The sequence below is a fragment of the Drosophila bipectinata genome, chromosome XR, assembly GCF_030179905.1.
Source record: "Drosophila bipectinata strain 14024-0381.07 chromosome XR, DbipHiC1v2, whole genome shotgun sequence".
Lineage (NCBI taxonomy): Eukaryota > Metazoa > Arthropoda > Insecta > Diptera > Drosophilidae > Drosophila > Drosophila bipectinata.
This window is the reverse complement of record NC_091735.1, coordinates 20,213,280-20,232,262: the sequence shown is the minus strand read 5'-3', so window position 1 is coordinate 20,232,262 and position 18,983 is coordinate 20,213,280. Positions and strand designations below refer to the sequence as shown.

Below are 18,983 nucleotides of genomic sequence, written 5' to 3'. Positions count from 1 at the left end.
TGTTATCTAATTAAAAGAAGTCTGAGTTTAAAGCAATACAAGGTATCGTATGGTCGTCTCCAATCCAGTCCCCAACTCGTCACTTGTAATGAATTCCGTCTGGAACATTTCCATAAACGGGTACAGATAACTCACCTCCGTAAGCCAACAACCTGTTGATAGAGAGGCCAATGTCCATTATTTTGAAAGGTCCTTGGGCATAAAAAAAAGGTGGATATGAAATATAATTTTGATGATGATGCAGTTGTGCCAAAAAAAAAAAAAGAGGTCTTGTTGTGGGTGGAGATGGCAGCTGTTTACGATGCGTTTACGACCAGGACACGCACCCGCACACGCATGGGAGGAGCGAGCCGGAAAAGGGCGGGAAAAGTACTGGGGTACTGTGGCGAGGAAATCGGAAAATCGCGTGGACCGGGGGCCGGGGGAGGAGGCCGCTTGGCAATCGTAAAACTGACACTAGTGGAGCAACCTCACCTTCTGGAACAATAGCTACAGCCACGAAAACACGCAAAACAAACGAAAGTAAACAACCAGAGATTTTTGTATAAAGTTTTTTTTTTTTTTCTTTTTTGTCCTTGGTTCTTTTTTGCGCCTCAGCTTACAAAGTCCTGATTTCTTTTATTTTTTTTTTTGTATTATTTTAAAACACACAAGGCTGAATTTATTTTATACGTTCACTGGTCGTAAAAATCAATGAAAACATTTGTCAGGACAAGCTTTTCTGGCTTGATGGCCCACCTTTTGGGGGCTACTACTGGATGCTAGATGGTGGATGGGTATATGGGGAAGGTATTCCAATGAAATGCCAGTGAAAAGTTTTTCCAGATCCAGAGAAGTTTCGCATGAAATTTGTAGCCAGTGGAGGATCCCGAGCCCGGGCAACTATAAAACTTCAAGTTTGAGTTTTCTTTGAAACTGTTTTCATTTCTTTATTTCGGCTTTTCGTCTTTTTCTTCTGCTCCTGGCCTTTTCAATAGGTCGGAAAGGAATGTGTTTGATGCAAGCCAAGTTAATTGGATTAACACTGAGGTCCTTTCCCCCTCTCTCTCTCTTTCCCTCCGTCCAAGGATGTGTGTGTTGCGAAATTCGATTTATGGTCAAAATGATTTAATTGCCAAACATGACCAACACGAAGGCTAGTTGGTAAGAAAAACAATACTGGGTCTAGAGTGTTTTTTGCTTTATTCTCGTGTCCAAAGTTCAAAGTTCAAAGAGGGCCACTACAAAAACGAAAAGTCCCCAAAATATATAAGGAAAGGAGAAGGGATATTGGGAGGGAAAACTTTGTCACGCACTTGGAAACTCATTTGAAGTGCGAAGTTGCAGAAGAAGATGCTGATGAAAGTGCAGAAGGTATTGCCGAGGTCTTGCACCTCAACCTCAACTTTTCAAATGAAAACTTCCACCAGCACTCTACAAAGTACCTGAGAGACCAGAGTACCGGTTAGTGTATAACTATACACAAGGCATGTCTATGATTTGAAATTAGAATCTGTACTTCAGATGCTAGAGTATCTGGTTTATGGTTTGATTTTCAAAGGCAAGTGGCAGTGGCACCCATTTACCACAACCCATTTATATTAAAGATACCTTAAATCCTCTTTATACGAGTTTCTACAGCAATAAGTTTATGAATTGAAATCCAAAATCCCGTGAAAGGACTAGATCTGCAATAAGGAATTGTAAAGTACCGGGTATCTTATAGTTTTTTCTTTAAAAGCGAAATAAAATAGGAAAAGGGCCACCACTTGAATAACACCTTGACGCTAGCGTCCTGGTCGTCTTTCATTACAATGTCTGTCCTTTCTTGGAGGAAGGGGAGCCAGCCATTAGCTGGACAACAAAAAGAAACTCGTTTCATGTAATTAATTAAAGCGACCCCAAAGGAAAGGTCGGCAGCGAAGGCCACCAGAGGCGGGGAACCAGCTCCATTTTGGCATTTTGTGACGACACGGCTCAAGTGCATCAAAAGTTTTGGGCGGTACGGTACGGTCGGGCTCTGGTTCGGGGCTTGGGTTTTAGGTAATTTGATCAAGTTTCCTTTTCAGTTTTTTTTAGCTTGCAGGAGGACACAACACATTTTTCCGCCTTGCCGAGCATTCGCCGTGGTGGTCGGCTAATAATTTAGTCAAGGCCAGGTAGGGCTTCCCCCGGCATATGGAAATCGGAATCCCATCAAGTTGCCATCGACTCTCCGGCTCTGCTGGCATTTCTTCGGGGCTAAACACACCAAATAAAATTAGCTCAATGAGCATTTGTGCAATCAAGTGATTTTTAAACAAGCAACCACCCCTGAGAGCCTGAGACCCAAAAAAAAGGGTTGTAGTACGTACGTATGTACGTGTAATATGTATGCCACGGATCCGGATCCGGATCCGGATACAAAAATCCAACCTCAAACCCTTTGGGAGCGATGGGTTGTGGCAAATAAATTTCACACATATTTGCACACTCGTAGGGGCCCAGCAAGGTCGGCCTGGTTGATTGTACTGGAAACATCGAACAAGTAGGAGAGCGCCCCTCTGGAAAACGTGGAAAAAATTCCACAAGAAAATATACAACAATAAATTTGTTATTTAAGATAAAAGTAAATAGGCTTTTTTGTTTTAAAGCTTCAGCTGATTTATATCTTGGAGTGAAACAGGAACTCGAGAGCTGGGAAAGGGTTGCTCTTCTGCGGGTCTTCTGACATTCGATCCGAAAAAAGCAAAAGTATAGAAGCCTTCATGGTTCATGGTGGCGGTTTCTCTTAGATCATTGATTGACAATTGGCTAATGATTAGGGGTTGAACCAAAAAAAAAAATTAAGCCACATGAGTTAAAAAAGGGTAAGGGAAACCTTTAAAATTATCTTTCAAAGTCATGGCATTTTAAAGGTGTCGCTGGAAATGTGTCAGGAAATTGTCAGGTAACAGGTTACACTCTACTCCTCTTGGAAGCTTATTTATGCCATTTCGTGTTGCCTCTGTATTTTTGCATTTTTGTCAATTTGCCGCGAACTCAAAACTCAAGTCATTTTTCAGCTTCAGAATGGATGGATGGTTAGATGGGGAGGTATGACTGGGAGGTATGGCTGGCAGGTAAGATGATGTAGCAACGGTAGCCGGCTGTCACATTTGCCGCGACACGATTTCCTTTGACTTTTTCCCCTTTTTTTCTTCTTATTTCTTATTTATTTCTATTTTTATAAGAAGGAAGACAGGTTCCAAAGAAAACCCCGACAATGTGATACCCAGTACTCCTACCGATAACATCTTTCAATAGCAATACTGAAATACCTCCCAAATACCAGGTATGAGAAGTCGGTAGTCCTCCTTTGACATTCACTCGCATTCCTCCCAATTGTGTTATAAATTCAAAAATGAATAACGCACGCTTGCCTGTGGTTTAAAATTCTATTTTATTTGTATTGCCCACTCTTGCCATGGCTGTTCGTTGTTAGTCGTTATTCGTTATTCGTTATACGGTTGCCTTTGTGGCTAAAATGCTTTCACTCTTTTCAGCTTCTGGCATAGTCTGGTCTGGGCCTGGCTTTTTATTCCTTCATTCTTGGCTCAATTAAAACATTTTTGCAGTGACATTTGTGGGGCTTGGTTTTTTTTCACTTTTTCTATGATTATTAAAAGCAGCTTAGGGATTTCTTTCTTTTTAAATAAATAACTGAAGGTTTCTTTGAGAAAAAAAAGCACCCTTCTCGTCGCTTCTCAAAAAGTTTAGCTAATAAATCTCAAACATATTTGAGAAAGGCTTGAAAAAAATACTCTTTTTAATTATATACAATATTTTAGAGGCTCTAATGAAACTCCAGACTCTGAAAGTAAAATATTTATTACCGGGAATATCTCAATCATGAGAATTCCAGCAAAGTCTAAGGCAACCGGCAGAAGTCAGAGCCAGAAAAGTTTCAAAAACTGGAAAATCCATAGACAAACGGCATCAGAATTTAATTCAATTGCAAATCCCATATCATCCCCACAAAGTTGAGAGAAACATTCAATTATGAATTCTGGAGAAAATGCTTCAAAAAAATAAACGAAAACAGCACACATACAGGGAAAAACTAAAAAGGAAAAAAAAGAAATATAACAGAGGACGAAAAACTACAGAAAGCTGTTTTATTTATCCAACATTTGACTTTGAAATGATGAAAAAGCTAAAGCAAAATGCTACAAGAAAAGCATGGAGGTTGGGGCTTGTTCCCGAGGCCTTCAAAGTCTGTGGGTCTGGGTTGAGAAATTTCATTTGGCCCCGGCATTGTAAGTCACATTTTTTTTATGTACATTGTGATGGTACACTGATGGTTGCTTTTCCAACTGATTCCTCAGCATTTCCATCATTGATGGAGTTTTCTTTTTGGTTTTTTGTTATAGTATAGTATACGCATGCTAATTAAATTTCAGCTCGGTTCTAATGTTTTCTCGCTTTCTTGTCATTTCAGGTACTTTGTATTTTGTCGTACAGCGTTACTGGAACAATATTTTCGGTAAGTAAACGGAATCGGTTTGGTTTTATGGCAGTGGGGCATGAGATAGATCTGAGAAAACCGTAGTGGAATTTCCAAAATGATAGCGTTGACATGAAAAACTTTTTCCCCTCATTTCGTGTCATCACCCAGATTTCGATTCGATTTTATTGTGTTTTGTGTCGCAACCCAGAAATCGGCTTAACGGCCCAAAAACAGACAAGAAATTTGAAGAGCAACAATCCCAACGAGAGATGCCTATCTTTCCGTAGTCCCCCCCATTCCCAAAAAAATAATCCCCTGTCTCTGGTTTTTTATTTTTTGTTGGGTGGCTGAGGAGGCGAAGGGCTCCACATCTTGGCTCAATACTTCTGATATGCATCTTATGTGTGGCTTTTTATTGTGATTGTGGGTAAGAGGTTTTTTTCTGGATTTTCCGTATCAAGAGATACAAAGGCATCTGCAGCTGGACAGCACTCTCTGTGAAGCGTTTTGTTTATGATTTGTCAAAAGATATTTTTGGAAGGCCAAGAAAATGTGTTTTAAATTGTCGGCCAAAGCCAAAAAGAAGGGCTGTGGGATAAGGTATACGGTGAGAAAGTGGGAATAGCTAGGTAGTTGATTTGTGAATTTTGTTTGGATGTTGGAAGTATCTGTGAGGTTTAAAAAGGTTTTTTTTTGGAAATATATTTATTTATATTTTAAAGAATATTTTTAACATAAAGTATCTTCAAAGTCAATCATTTAAGAATTTTAAAACCCTTGCAGTGGGTATGACATTTTTGACCCGATAAACTATATATACTCTTGCTCAACATCACTTGTACTAATAAATATTTAATAAATAACCCACAAATATTAATACAAGTTTACAAAAATATTTTAAGCTAGAAAGGTAGCTTAGACCCATATACCCAATGCATATGATAGCCCTTTCTTTTCATAAGAAATATATTCAAAAAAAATTTTTTAAAATATTTAAAAGGTATCTGTAAAGTTTGGAAAGATTGTTATACTCAACAAAACTATCAAATTTGCGTTTTAATTTAAAAATAAATTATATATCCAGTACATTTTTGGTCAAGAGTCAAAGTACATTTTGATCAAAAGTATTTCAAAGTATAGTAGTGATAATAAGTAGTTTGTGGAAATTTACTTGTACTACAAAGACCAAATGAGTTAAAAACTAGTGCAATATTAATACATTTTCCAAAACATAATCCCTACTTGTTCACCTCCCCGGCCCCCTGGCCGAGTCACAAAAGTGCAAGTGAGGGCCCCCCCTCGTAGTGCTAATAAATTCACCTTTTACCGCAAAATATTGCCCGACATTTGCAAAAGACAAACAGTCTCTGGCTGCCTCGCTCGTGGGCGTAGTGCCAACATAAATCTCTTCAACAATCTGCCAGATTCCAGGCACCCCCTCCGCTCCGGAGTTTCCTGCTCATCGCCCATCACCCATCACCCCCACCGGCTCCTGTTTTCCCGGCTGGCTGTTGATTTTTGTCAACCTAATACAAAAGGCAAACAAAATTTGTGTTGGCATTTGGTTAGATTTGCCTGAGTGGGTGCTCCGGGTGCTGGCAGATAGTGGGTGGAAATCCGAGGAAAAAGTCTACGGGTTCATGGGGGCAACTGGGCAAGTGGGCACTGGGGATTCGAGTTGATGAAGGAGGCCCGGAAATCAAATATTCGATGAGTTGTATGAATTACAGGTACAAGGCAAGCCTGGCGGCCAGGGCGGCCTGGGAAGAAATATCGAGGCGATTATCGGGTGTTGAACTGCGGTGGCCCAACTGACCCCAGCCTGACCCCTTCACAGCAAATTACTGGCCTAAACCCAACTCAAAACGAGTCAGGTTCTGTGTGTCAATTCTCCAGATATTCCTCCTCGAGCCCGAAATTGAATAGAATTCTTTAAAAAGAGCAAACATTTAAAATATTATTTTTTAATAAATATTCCATAAATTTTTACTCTTCAGCTATGTACATTTTCACACTCATTTCTTCTTCTCAAATATTTGTCCAATTCGTTGGAAAATGCATTTCACTTTCCTCGAGTGTTTGTTGTTATTTTTGAGCTATGTTGGTGCAGCACCCCGCGCCACCCCCGCCCACCCCTCGAGGCTATTGTTTGTGTTGTTGCAGCTGCAATTGGCCACCAAGTTGTGGCACACATTGTTGGCATCCAACTAGTGCCACTGCCACTGTTGCCATGGCTGTTGCTCTCTTTATTTTGGCAAAAATGCTTCCGCTCGAGTGCTCGCCTTGCCCTCCCCGGCCCGACTCTAGCCTCTTGATTGCCACGCCCCTTTTTCAGTATGTTAATTAAAGTCATTACGCAGAGGACACCACCGCAAACAAGCGACCGAAAAGGAAACAGCAGGTGCACTGTGGGAAAATATTTAAATATTTAATATTTGAAATTTTGATAGAATTATTCAATTTTTTTTTACAAAATTTTAAGTTTTTTTAAGAAAAAAATATAGTTTTGGAATATCATACCCGGTACTTGAATTCATTTTAAAACAGTTAAAAAGATTTATAGAAAAGTATTTAATTTTAAATCTTAAGCTTTTTGTAATAATTCCATTCCATTCCTTTTAATTCACTTTTAATTAAAATACATTTTTTGAGAAATACTAAAATTAAGAAATAAATTGTTTGCAAAGAAATAAAAATAAGAGAACTTACACCCTTATTTGGTTAAGTCAAGTACCAGGTTCTTAAGTAAATATTATTTAAATAAGTTTTTAAACACATCCATTGCCGTATTTCTTTTATAAAATAATTTTGAAAAATTAAGGAAATTTGAACATATTTATTATTCGAAACTCTTTTAAATATTAATAAAAAAAGAAGTAAAAGTTATTTTTGGTTTTAATAGTACAGGATGGAAAAGGAATACAACTATTTTATTTCGCTTCTTTATTTTCAAACTTTAAATGAATTTAAAGTGTTCCCGTTTCTTTTTGCAATTGATAATATCTTAAAGCGTGTGTACTTAATACTAAATGAAACTTAAATAATAAATACTAAATTTTAAATGACTTTACAGTAGGTAGGGTAAAAGTATTAGACCTTTAGGAGTAATAGATTAATATACTAATTTTTGATTAAAATTAAGAACAAAATGTAAATAATATTGTAATAAGCTTCATATGTTATTTAACCAAAATTTCTGTAAGGTTTTGCAAAAGTATCGTTTTCAGTTTTTCTTGATAGAAGTTGGTTAAAAATTAATGGAAACTAGAGGAAAATCTAGGAAAACTAGGTGCAAAAAAGGACTATATAGCCCGAATTGAATAGCTCTCTTGTATATTAGACTATACGATACCAGGTGCTTCTATAAATAACCTCCATTAGGGTATATTTGTTCACTATTTGATTGGAAAAAGGTAATTTTTTTAAGGAACATCTTAATGCATTAAATCTCAGTGAAATCAAGTTTCTAGCAGTGTATGTAGCTAGTGCCTGAAAATTTGTAGTAACCCTCCTGCCGTAAAAAGAAGGGGTGAATAGAGTGGGTGGTGGATGGGAAGCGGTCGCACAAGCGTACTCTGCCAACAACTACAAAGTGAAGCCAAACGCTGCGCCAAATTGGCCAATTTTCATATGCATGCCAAGCAGGAGAAGGCTCAAGGCAACAGGACGAGGACCAGGACGAGGACCTGGAACAAGAGCAGGACCAAGACCAGGGCGGTTGGGCTGAAAGGAAAATCTCCTCTTTTGCCATTGACATCAATGAATAATTTGGGGTTTTGTGGGAGAAGGGGAAGAGTGTGCTGACGCCACGTGTCAGGGGCATTGTTGAAATAAAGAAACATATGAGATGTGCCAGCACTGAGAAAAATCAGAAGGCGCAAATCCCCTCCAAAGCCTAGTGCGTGCCTCATAGCTTCACTTTATTTTCTCTCAGTGCTGAGCAGCGGCCAGTGCCATGCCATCGAAGGTCTCTAATGATGGCCAACATGCGAAATGTGCTAATGACAAACCAACTCCAGAGTCCTGCCGAGGGGTCCTGTGGCCCTAGACCCAGGCCAGGACCTGTTGCCAGCCCTCTGTCTCTGGCACGCCTTGAGTTACTTTTGCTTTTCAAATCGATGCTTTCGGTGCAGTTGGGCTGGCAGAGTGAAGCAAATTAAATTGCAGCATGAAATCGAATTGCCGTCAGCCAGCAGCTGAGGCATTCAAATAACGTGGCCAGCAGATAGCTAGCTGGAGGATGCCGAGGTGTATCCATAAGATACATATTCAATGCTGCTGCCAGCTGCCGGTTGCCGGTTGCCGGCTGCCAGCTGCTGCTCCTTCAGCTTCATTGCATTGGTTTGGAGCGGAGGCGTCCGAAGATTCCGACTCTAAATTGCTTTTGCCAACCTTGCCAACCATGGCATGCGTTGGCTAAAAAATAGACATGCCGACGAGCGACTAGAAGGCGAGATACTATAGTTCAACAAAGTGTTCGATTAAAATGGATATTTTTATGGCTTTTGCATTTGAAAATTGCATTAGGCAAGTGCTGGCAAGTGTTTTCGTTGCCCAGATCGCTCTGGTCGGGGTCAGACTTTAAGGGGTTATATACCTTCTTTGTCGAAGAAAATGAGCAAAGTTCGGATTTTTTTTTAGGTATGTAGCAATTATTTAATTACACTGATGTTTTAATTTTTTGATAGTACACTTTATTAACAATGTTTGTGCAAAATTTGGTGGAAAAATATTAAATAGTTTTTAAGGGGTGGCTGTTTCCCTTAGAGGCCTTTTTTTTTTTCGAGCCTTGCGGTGACAGTTCCCCAGGTCAAACAGGTCAACTTAAACCATAAAAGTAAAAATATTTCATTAGTTTAGAGTAATCTCTTGTGCTTGAACGATCGATTTTAAAATTTTTTGTTTTTGTTTGGATATGGCAGCGTTTTATGCTAAAAATAAAAGTTTTGGTCTCTAGAAATTTCACTAAAAAATTTATTTCGCCGAAAAAAAAGTTTGCGCGTGAAAAGTCGATCGTTCAAGCACAAGAGAATTTCATTACGAACATTTTAAAAAAAATTTGAAGTAAATCGGTTCAGTAGTTTTCCGCCAATCCATGTCACCGCAAAGTCATTTTTCAAGAAACACCATTTCGAGATATTCGCGTTTAAAGTTTCAAGTTCAGTTCAAGGCCGCAACAAGGCGTGCGATTAGGAGCGCTGTAACTTTTTTTCTACTGCTCCAATCTCTATGAAAATATGGGAGAATGTTCTCAAGGAGTTGTTCTTCAAGATAAACCACTAAAAAAATTTTCGTTTTTTTGAAAATAAAAAAGGTATATAACCCCTTAAGAAAAACTCTATAAATTAAAAGAAAATAACGTTTCCCATTCAAAAAACCCGCCCGAAACTAGTAGCATCATCAATGTTGCAGAATCATTTCAAAGATACATAAATGTTTTATAAATCCATGGAAAATCTTAATTGAAAAATTCATATCAATTGGCAGTGCGGATGCTTCGTTGTTTCCATTTGGAGTTATGCATTTTGTATTACTTTCTATATGGGTTTTGTATATTCCATTTTTTTTTTTGCAATTTTTTTAAGGGGAGTTGAACGCCAGCTTGGACCAACTCAATCAGGCGAAATCAAAATGTTGCAAAAATGCAGCAAATAAACGGGCATATTGTTGTCATTGTTGCTGCCTGTTATCATGGCTTTGCTTATTTTTTTGTTATATCTTTTTGTTAGTCGAACTTTTGTTGGCAACGCCTCGACAAGACCACAAACAACTCGTTAGAATTTGCATGTGAAATGCAATCGGGCCAAAAAACCAACAGCGAAAAAGAACAAAACTAGAATGGAGAATAGAATTCAGGCCCAAAACATTTTGCAGCTCTGGTAAGTGGAACTGGCAATACTATACATCCACGGGGCAGTGGAAATTGGGTATTCCCAGTGCCACAAGCAAAATAAAAAAGAAAGCCAGAAAAACGGCAAACAGAACACTAAACATCCGACTATAAAGCTATAGAGCGGCAGCGACGGATGGCTATCAATTTGATATATCAATCAGAGTGAGGAAATAAAAATCCAACCGTAACAGAAACAGAGCCAGAACACGGGTACGGTATGGAATGGAATGCACTGGGGAGGGCTCGGAATTTAGATTTCATTTTTTGTGGATTTGATGGGCGCTGTATATTTTTATCAAAAAGCCATTAGTAACAGCATTCTGTCTCTCCTTAAAAATCATAAACTGCAACATATAGTAGCCCAAAACTAGGCTACAAAATTAATACAAAAAATATTTAATACTATTAGAACAGATGCTAGCCCAGAACTTGGCTAGACTAGAATTATAAAAGATGATGAAGGTATTTTTGATGATAGAAGCTTGGGACTTTCCTTTAGATTTTTTATTGTAATAAATTGGTTATATTATGATATTCTCATTAGGGTCGACCAACTATATCCGATGTTTGCGATATATGTCCGGTTTTAGCTGCAAGGGTATATCAACTTCGGCTCCGCCCTTTCTTGTTTTAAATAAAAAATGTTTTTTCATATTTTATTTTTTTTTTTATTTTATTGGGTGTTATTATTGTGGAATATATATCCTTATTAAATATATATATTTTTGATAATGGACACTTTTTCTTTTTAATTAACAAAAATTACAATTAATTATTACATTTATACATTTATATTAAATATATATGTATGTATATATGCACAAACATAAATTAATAATAACACAACTTATTCGATGCATTTTTGTATAATTTTTCCCATTTCCTAAGAATCGCCGTTTTCTTTTTTAATCCTTTCTTCGGATCATCATTTTAAGCGCAGTGAAGTATGTAGCACTTCTATTAAATGAAAATTAATTAAAAAAAAGGTTTTTTGATATTAGTCAAAGTAGTTAAAAGTTTCTTTTTGGAGATAAAAGAAAATATAAAGCGAAAACAGAATACATACCGAGGTTCGATCCACCAGCCATAGCCTATTTCCTTTGCCAAACTACGATCGGGATATCCATCCTCATCTCGATCCCAGGTGGAAAACTTGACTTGCCTAAGGTTCGGCAATATGCCTCCAGTACACCCTTTGGTATCTTTCACCATGTAGCCTTCGCTTTGATTCCCAACGATAAAGCTGTCGCATTTGTAAGGATTCATTCTTAACTCATAAGAGTTTCTAGATGTCAGGAGGTGCAATCGTTCAAGTCCGATAAAGTAATTATCGTCCCACTGCGTCCCGACATCTCCGATTCCTCTTTCAAATTCCTCATACGTGCGATTAAAATAATTTGTTTTATCCCAATGGTTATAAACAATCAGCCAACCAGAACCAATCTCCTCATCTGAGTAACAGACCACTTTAAACGGATCTGAACCTGGAATTTGGATTTCTTGGATGATCTCAGTTTCATTTTGGCTTTGCGGACACCGATCTGGAATAGCTAAGGTATTCGATGTTTTATATTTTGCCAATTATTGGGTTCTGCCAACTTACCTTTGGAGGGTGGAGCTTGTTGCTGGACTGTCCTGGTTGGTAATGGACTGGCTGTTCCATTATTCGAAGTTTTATTTTTTACTATTTCGCGCAATTTGGCAATGTCGTCGCGAAGTATTTTTGTAGCAAGTTCATTTGTTTTATTTAATTCACTTATTTTATCTTTTAGAAATTTGATCTCCACATTTTTTGAACCAATTTGAGATTTTAGATTTTCGACTTCAATCACCTTCCTGTTTCGTAAGTCTGAATAGCTTTCCTGCAAATCTGAATACTTTTTCTGCAAGTCGGAATAGTTTCTCAGGGACTCCAGACCCTTTTGCTGCAACTTTTTCTGCAACTCTGAGTTTTCCTTTTGGAACTGGGATTCTTTGGCCTGAATCTTCTCAAAGTACCTCAGGAGGGGCTTCACGATCGGATGACAGACCGCCGCGCAGTCGTCCTCCTGCTCTTCAGTGAGATAACAAGACTGTGAAATAGAATTTAAATTAATTTTCAAAATAAAAACACTCGAAGCGGGTATTACTTCCTCCGATCCCAGGGCGACGGTAATAAAACAAATCGCAGACAAGAGCACCACCGGCTGGACCATTTTCGTACTTTTAAGTTTAAGTTTAGTTTAAGTCTTTTAAGTTTCCTCTTGAAAAGCCACCGGAATAATTTCAACTGATGCTGCGAGACTCTCGGCTCCGGCTTTTTAAATCATCCTAGAGCTTGAGCTTGCCGATAAGAAGATCAGTCTTCATGCAGGTTCTTTCTTCGGAATTGTGGCGCTGAGTCCAAAACAACCCACAGACAGAAGGTATACGGATGTGATGTCAAAGGTTGTGGGAGATTAGTGAAAGCTGATTAGCAGCTTTCTTGTTTAGCAAGTACTTTTATATAGATTTCCATGACGTCATAGTCACGTTATCTCTGACAATTAAAAGTCTAGCTTAACTTATATGGAATGTGTGATTATTAATTAAATAAATAAATAGGCGATATACAATTATAAATTGTAAAATTGTTTATATTGTTATAAATAATATTAAAAATATGTATAAAATAATCCGTCTATTACTCTTTGTATTATAGTCTCTTTACTCCTCGTAGAGAATATAATTGGGTGGGAACCCTAAAAGTAGGCAACAAAATATTAAAGAGGCTTGAAAAGTACCTTTCGTCCTTGAGATCGACTTACATGTGGAATGTCTGCCTGCAGGATTATCTCGGACACACGCCGGGGCCTCTCATAAGGGGAGCCATGCCCTCTGATTGATTTATGTTTCTCGCCCTACACGGAAAAAAACAGTGGTCGGAGGGGGGAGGGGGGGAGGTGGAGCAGAGCGAGTGGCTCTCGTCACTAGCTTCTTCCTTATTTTTTCTTCGCTCGGCTGGCTCGTCTCTCCTTTGACTGTTAATGGCTTTAATGCTGTTTTATGGCATTTCGTGGAAGGAGGAGGAGAACTGGCCAGTGGCGGGGGGCTTGGATGTGGGTGGGTGCGGCCGTAAGATGTTGGCCGGGGAGAGGGGAGGACCTGGCATGCCAACGCCAAATGTTTTACATGCGTGCCGAGATGACACTGAAAATAATACTACTTAATAATTAAATTACTAAAAAAATAAAAAATTAATAATTAATAAAAAATGAACTTTTTAATATTTATAAGGAATAAAACGATGATGTTTTAATGATTATTTAGTTTTTATTATTTAAGTAGTTCAGATAATTTCTTGATCATACAATTACTTAAAGTTTTTATTTTTTGTTCCAACATATATATATATACATATATATACATATTTATTTTAATTAATTTTTAACAAGAAGCTTTTATTTATCCATTGAGAGGTATTATTTAAAATTCAAAATCCAAAAATCCACTTTCTGTTGCAATTGCAAACTGGTTCTGGAACTTTTTTTTATGAAATTTTTAATAAATAACGTATTTCAAATAATTTCTTTAAACTTTTAAGGCTTTACATTTTGTTTTAAGTTCTTTTCCGCCTTCCAAAACTTTAATAATTAACAAGAACAAATATTTAAAAAAAATAATTTGTTGTTTTTCTTTATTTCTTAAATATTTTCAAGTCAAAGTTCTTAAATTAAGAGGTATTTTTTAAAGTATATTGGGTCCTTAAAATGATTTTCTCATTATGTTCTTTTTAAAAATAATCATTCTTTTAATAAGTTTCATTTTCAACAATTTTTTTGATAAAATTCCCAACTTGTTGTGGAAGTTCTCTTCACGGATCTTGACAGGCAGATAAAGTCGAGAAACTTGATAATTGTTTCTGAATTTCTGAAAGGAAATATCGCTTTATGTCTTTTACTTTATACCTTAATGATTAGCAGAATAGGTAGATAATTTTTTCAAGTGCCCCACCGCCTGCCACTTAGTGTGGCAACAATGTTTGCGCATAAATTGGAATCGACTGCGGGTGCGGGTTCGGGTTTGGGTTCTGGTCCGAGTCCGAGTGCTGCGTGGTGCACATAATTCCAGCTTTTATTTGTGGGATTTTGGCATGGCATGTCAGTCATGCATCTCTGCCTCTTGGCCAGCTTGCCCCACGTCCCACGCCCCATACCTCGCCCTTGCACTATTCTACAACGCTGATTAATGGCTTTTCGTATTCCCCCAGATGATGCTCGTCCAGCTCTCCAGTTGCAGTGGTCGCTTTTAATTCCAAAAAGTCACTAAAACCCAAAACGAAATTAATATTTTGAGGACGAAGAATAGTTAGCCGAGAGCGGTGTACGACAAACCCGGAGACATGTATCCAAGCGGAGGCAGTGGAGCAGCAACGGCTGCCAAGTTCCAGAATCGCTGCGGTTCGCCGCAGTTCGCCAGCGACTATCCGCATCCGCATCCGCATCAGCATCCGCAGACCACATCGGTGGCCATACACACGGCGCCGTCGGGCGGCGACCGCACCACCGGTGCTGTGAGTGGTGGCGGGTCCATGAGGTCGGCACAGAGGGCCCAGCAGATGACCTTGAGCCACGGTCATGGCGCGTCGCACAATCACGGCCTGGGCATGGGAATGGTGGGCCACGGAATGGGATCACATGGCCACGGCCACGGCCATGGACACGGGCACGGGCATGGCCACTCGAACGCCGCCACTCTGGGCCACCCGCACAACCACGGGATGAGCCATGTGGGCTCCCACCTGATCTATCCGGACGACATGGACAGCATCGAGTTTTGCATGCCGACACCGCCCTCCTCGTCCGCCCAGAACGGCCTCGGCGGAGACCAGTTTCTGCTGGGCAGCGGAGGACACGACGAGGCATTCCGCTACCAGGAGCGCTGGCAGAGGAACTACAGCCGGAGGAGCAACCACAAAATGGAACAGCAGGTGAGTCCGTGCTCCGGCTGGGAGCTAGCAGGGGGGTTCTGGGGAAAATCAGGGGCTAATGTGTGTTCTCTATTCCCCAACCAGGTCAAGTGGTCACGCAAGAACATAGCCGCCACCATGGAGCGCTTCGAGCCGACGCCCAACACCCAGAGCTCGTCCTCCACCTCCTCGCTGGACTACGGATTCGCGGCCGGAGTGATGACTCCCAGCAGCAACAGCGCCACGCCCTCGCACGGCGGAGGCGGCGGAGCCGGAGCCTCGAATCCCTCGCTGCACGTGGCATTCAACGGAAGCGGTGGCGCCGCCGGAGGATCGGTTGGATCGGGCTCGGGCTCGATAGGATCGGAATCGGGAATAGGCGCCGGAGTCGGTGCCGGGGCTGGGGTCGGGGTAGGAGCCGTGGGCGGAACAGCTACTGCGGCAGCGCCCTTCAACCACGTCTACTCGTACGCCTACTACGAGCCGGGGGCCGCCAAGTGCCACACGAACGTGCCGGCCCAGGGATCGGCAGGGAGCAGCGGATCGGGCTCGGCATCCGTGTCCGGATCGGTGCAGATGCTGCCCCGGCAGCCGGAAAAGAGCCCGCCCCGGAACTCGATACGGGCGCTGCTGGCCAAGAGCTTCCGCTCCAAGAGCAGCTCCACCGGCCACGGGCACGGCCAGAGCACCTCCAGTTCGCCGAGCGCCGAGGAGCGCGACCGCCACACGTATACCACGCGGTACGGCACGACGGAGAACCTGTACGAGGAGGTGAGCGACCAGAAGATCCGCAAGGTCCTCTCCGACAACCGGATCGCCAGCGCCTCCAGTGTCGGCAACGTGAAGGAGGAGCAGCGGCGGGTACAGAACAACCACTTCCGGGTCCTGGACGAACTCAACCTGTCGCTGGAGGCCCTGATCATGCCCCCGACTCCGCCGGACATCAGTCCCAATCATGCCGCCGGCGACGAGCCGAACATAGCCAGTGGCGCAGTCGGTGGGGGCCATTCCGTGTCCACCACGGCGGTGGTCACGCCACTGCCCTCGTCCGCCGGCAAGATCAACCAGCGACCGCGGCGCGGCGGCCTGCTAGGTGGGGCCTCGAATGCCGGGGGCGCCTCCAACTCCAGTTCCGCCTCGCACGCCAGCCTGGAGAACCTATCGAGCACCCTGAACAGCATGGAGTTGAAGGATCACGGCCACAGCAGCTGCATCAACCCGGAGTTCGACGAAGGAGACCTCGACTCCGGGTTCAGCGGCAGCGGCAGCAGCAGCGGCGCCAGCTACAACGAGAGCTTGCGGTACTACAAGTCGGCCACGCCCACCGGCCCCATGCACCACCAGGGCCTGCACCACCAGGGCATGCCGCACCACCACCACCACCACCATCACTCGCTCAACAACAACACCTTGCCGCACAACCTGAGGAGCTGCCGATCCTCGACGGCGTCGGGCACCTCCACCTCCAAGAGCAGCATGGCCAGCTGCGGCGAGGACCAGGGCATCGGCATGACCTTGTCGGTAGGCGGGGGTGGCGGCGGTGTCGGCGGACCGGGCGGTGGCCTGCCGGAGTCTGGTGGCGTGGCTGGGGGTGGCGGCGGCGTCGGCTCCCTCTCGCCCTTCAACTATCCGCGACGGTGCTCGGCGGATCAGCAGCGCGCCTCCGGCAGGTCCATGGGAGGCATGACCGGAGGCGGCATCATCAGCGGCATGGGCGGTGGCGCCACCACCATGACCAGTGGCAGCAACGTGGCCCTGTCCACTGGCACGAAACCCAAAAAGAACTTCTGGACCATGAAACCGTGATGCTACAAAAAGGCGCTGCGTCACATTTGCAAGAAATGGACTATTGTTATGGTGAGTTCTTTGAACATTTTTAAAAATATTACAATTATTAATTTAAAAAAATTAATATTACAAAAATAAAAATTAGGAAACTTAAGCTAGAACTACGTAGCTCAGAAGTAAACCCCTTTTTTGGATGAAATCCCAACGTTTATGGGCTCCGGTTGGTGGCTTCAAGACCCAAACTTGATTGCTTTTTATGGCCGTTTTGTCATTTAAGATCATCTGGCATGATTATCTTTATCATCGTCCCAATAATTCCCACCCCCACCATCCACCCATCCAGCAGTCCCTATATCTTTCGCTTGGTTTGGACATCAATTTCAACTTTTCAACTTTAATCATAATAAATCTGCGGCCCCGTTTTCGTATATAGTAGAGTAGTAGAGTAGAGCTCCGGCCGGCTCCATTTCACAATCAACGAGATACTTCCGTTGGAAGGAGAGCTAACAATTCCGAGTGAGAGAGACGGCCATGCACTGCACAGATTCCAGTCCCAAGTCCCAAGATAATAAATTTATTAACTCGCCGGGTAGCTGGTGGGGGAGGAGAGGCCCACAGAAAAACATCATCATCATTATCTGCAGAGAAGCGGGCTGAGAACCTGATTCATCCCTTCCACTCAGCCACTCTGCCACTGTTCCACTGTCTCACTCTTCCACAACAAATGAATCAATTAAAACTGATTGAACTTCATAGATTTTTCAAACCCACCCACCCATCCAACCACCAACCACCCCAACCGCTCGGACACTATGCCCGAAATACAAAAAAAAATTATACTCAGTTGGAAAAAATTCATTTATAAACGAAACTGGGCTAATCCGCACATGCTCCTTGGGAGGAGTGTGGGAAATACCAGAGCCTACTCGAAATACCCACGGCCGCACATATGCCCCCATTTTTATACTGGTCACGGGGATTATCCGGAATCTTCGGAACTTCGGAACGGAACAGACGGAGAAGTAGAATCCAGCAGCCGGGGGGATCAAGTGCGAGATGAGGGCGCGTCAGGAGTACAAGGGAGCAGAGCGAAGGCTATTAGGAAGCCTGTTGAAAAGTCTAGCAGATGAAAAACAACAAAAAAGCGATGAAATTACACTGAGAGAAAAATAAGAAAGACTTCCCTTATTATAGGAGATAAAACGGAAAGATATAAAAGATGGTAGAAGGAATATTAAAATTTGAAAATGATGATCTTGGTAGCTCACAAAGTGTAGCCCATTTTAGTCCCTAACTACTTGCCCTTCTAGCTTACTTTATTAAAATCTGTTAGGAATTTTTAATAAAAAAAACTAGTTATCAGTAGTACTAGTAAGTCCCAAGTTACCATAAAAAATAGCAATTTTTTTAAAGCTTAACTTAAACTTATTTAAAAATACAGAGATAGGTTTAAAATTTTAATATAAAACAAGCAACATATTTTAGAAAAGATGTACAAATTATAAAATAAATAAAATATATTCCTTTTTTTATTTATATTAAAAACCTTATGGAAATTAAATCAAAGATATATTAAATATATAAAAATGTATTATATTATATATATTAAATATGTAAAATCCTACCCGATTTTCTTGCTAAAAACCTAAGGTTAGACGTTTTAAAAGAATTAAGTTAGAAATCTTTGTTTAAATTCAAAGAAAGGCCTGTATCTTTTGTATGTAGTTTTAAAATGATTTATTAAGTTTTTACTTTTTTAAATTTATGTAAAATATTAATGAAAATTAGCTACAAAAATTTAATATGTATGATTAAACTCAATTAAAGTTATCTTTGATTAAACTCATAGGAGAACCTGTAATATTAATATATAATATATATTTTTAAAATGATAGAAATATGTAAATATTTATATATTGATATAAGTT

The 18,983-nt window shown here is 41.1% G+C and overlaps 2 protein-coding genes across 3 annotated transcripts in view; one reads left to right on the top strand and one right to left on the bottom strand.

The window, feature by feature from the left end:
* LOC122321897 (angiopoietin-related protein 3-like) overlaps nucleotides 1-12,535 on the bottom strand; it is a 91,888-nt gene extending 79,353 nt beyond the window's left edge. Inside the window, exons 1-3 of the mRNA XM_043212951.2 lie at nucleotides 12,470-12,535; nucleotides 11,944-12,412; nucleotides 11,407-11,890 (exon numbers count right to left, since the gene is read on the bottom strand). Of these exons, the coding sequence (XP_043068886.1) occupies nucleotides 11,407-11,890; nucleotides 11,944-12,412; nucleotides 12,470-12,535 (1,019 nt within the window). The remainder of the gene's footprint in view (nucleotides 1-11,406; nucleotides 11,891-11,943; nucleotides 12,413-12,469) is intronic.
* LOC108132489 (uncharacterized transmembrane protein DDB_G0289901) overlaps nucleotides 1-18,983 on the top strand; it is a 98,728-nt gene that overhangs the window by 62,341 nt on the left and 17,404 nt on the right. The window contains exons 4-6 of one of the 2 annotated variants that reach the window (XR_001773706.3): nucleotides 4,439-4,483; nucleotides 14,569-15,288; nucleotides 15,373-17,124. Coding sequence is in view for 1 of the 2 variants with exons in the window: in XM_017251924.3 (XP_017107413.2) it covers nucleotides 14,701-15,288; nucleotides 15,373-17,073 (2,289 nt within the window). In the remaining variant the exon portion in view is untranslated. Of the gene's footprint in view, nucleotides 1-4,438; nucleotides 4,484-14,568; nucleotides 15,289-15,372; nucleotides 17,126-18,983 lie in introns of those variants that run through there. The other variant, XM_017251924.3, reaches the window with a different exon arrangement.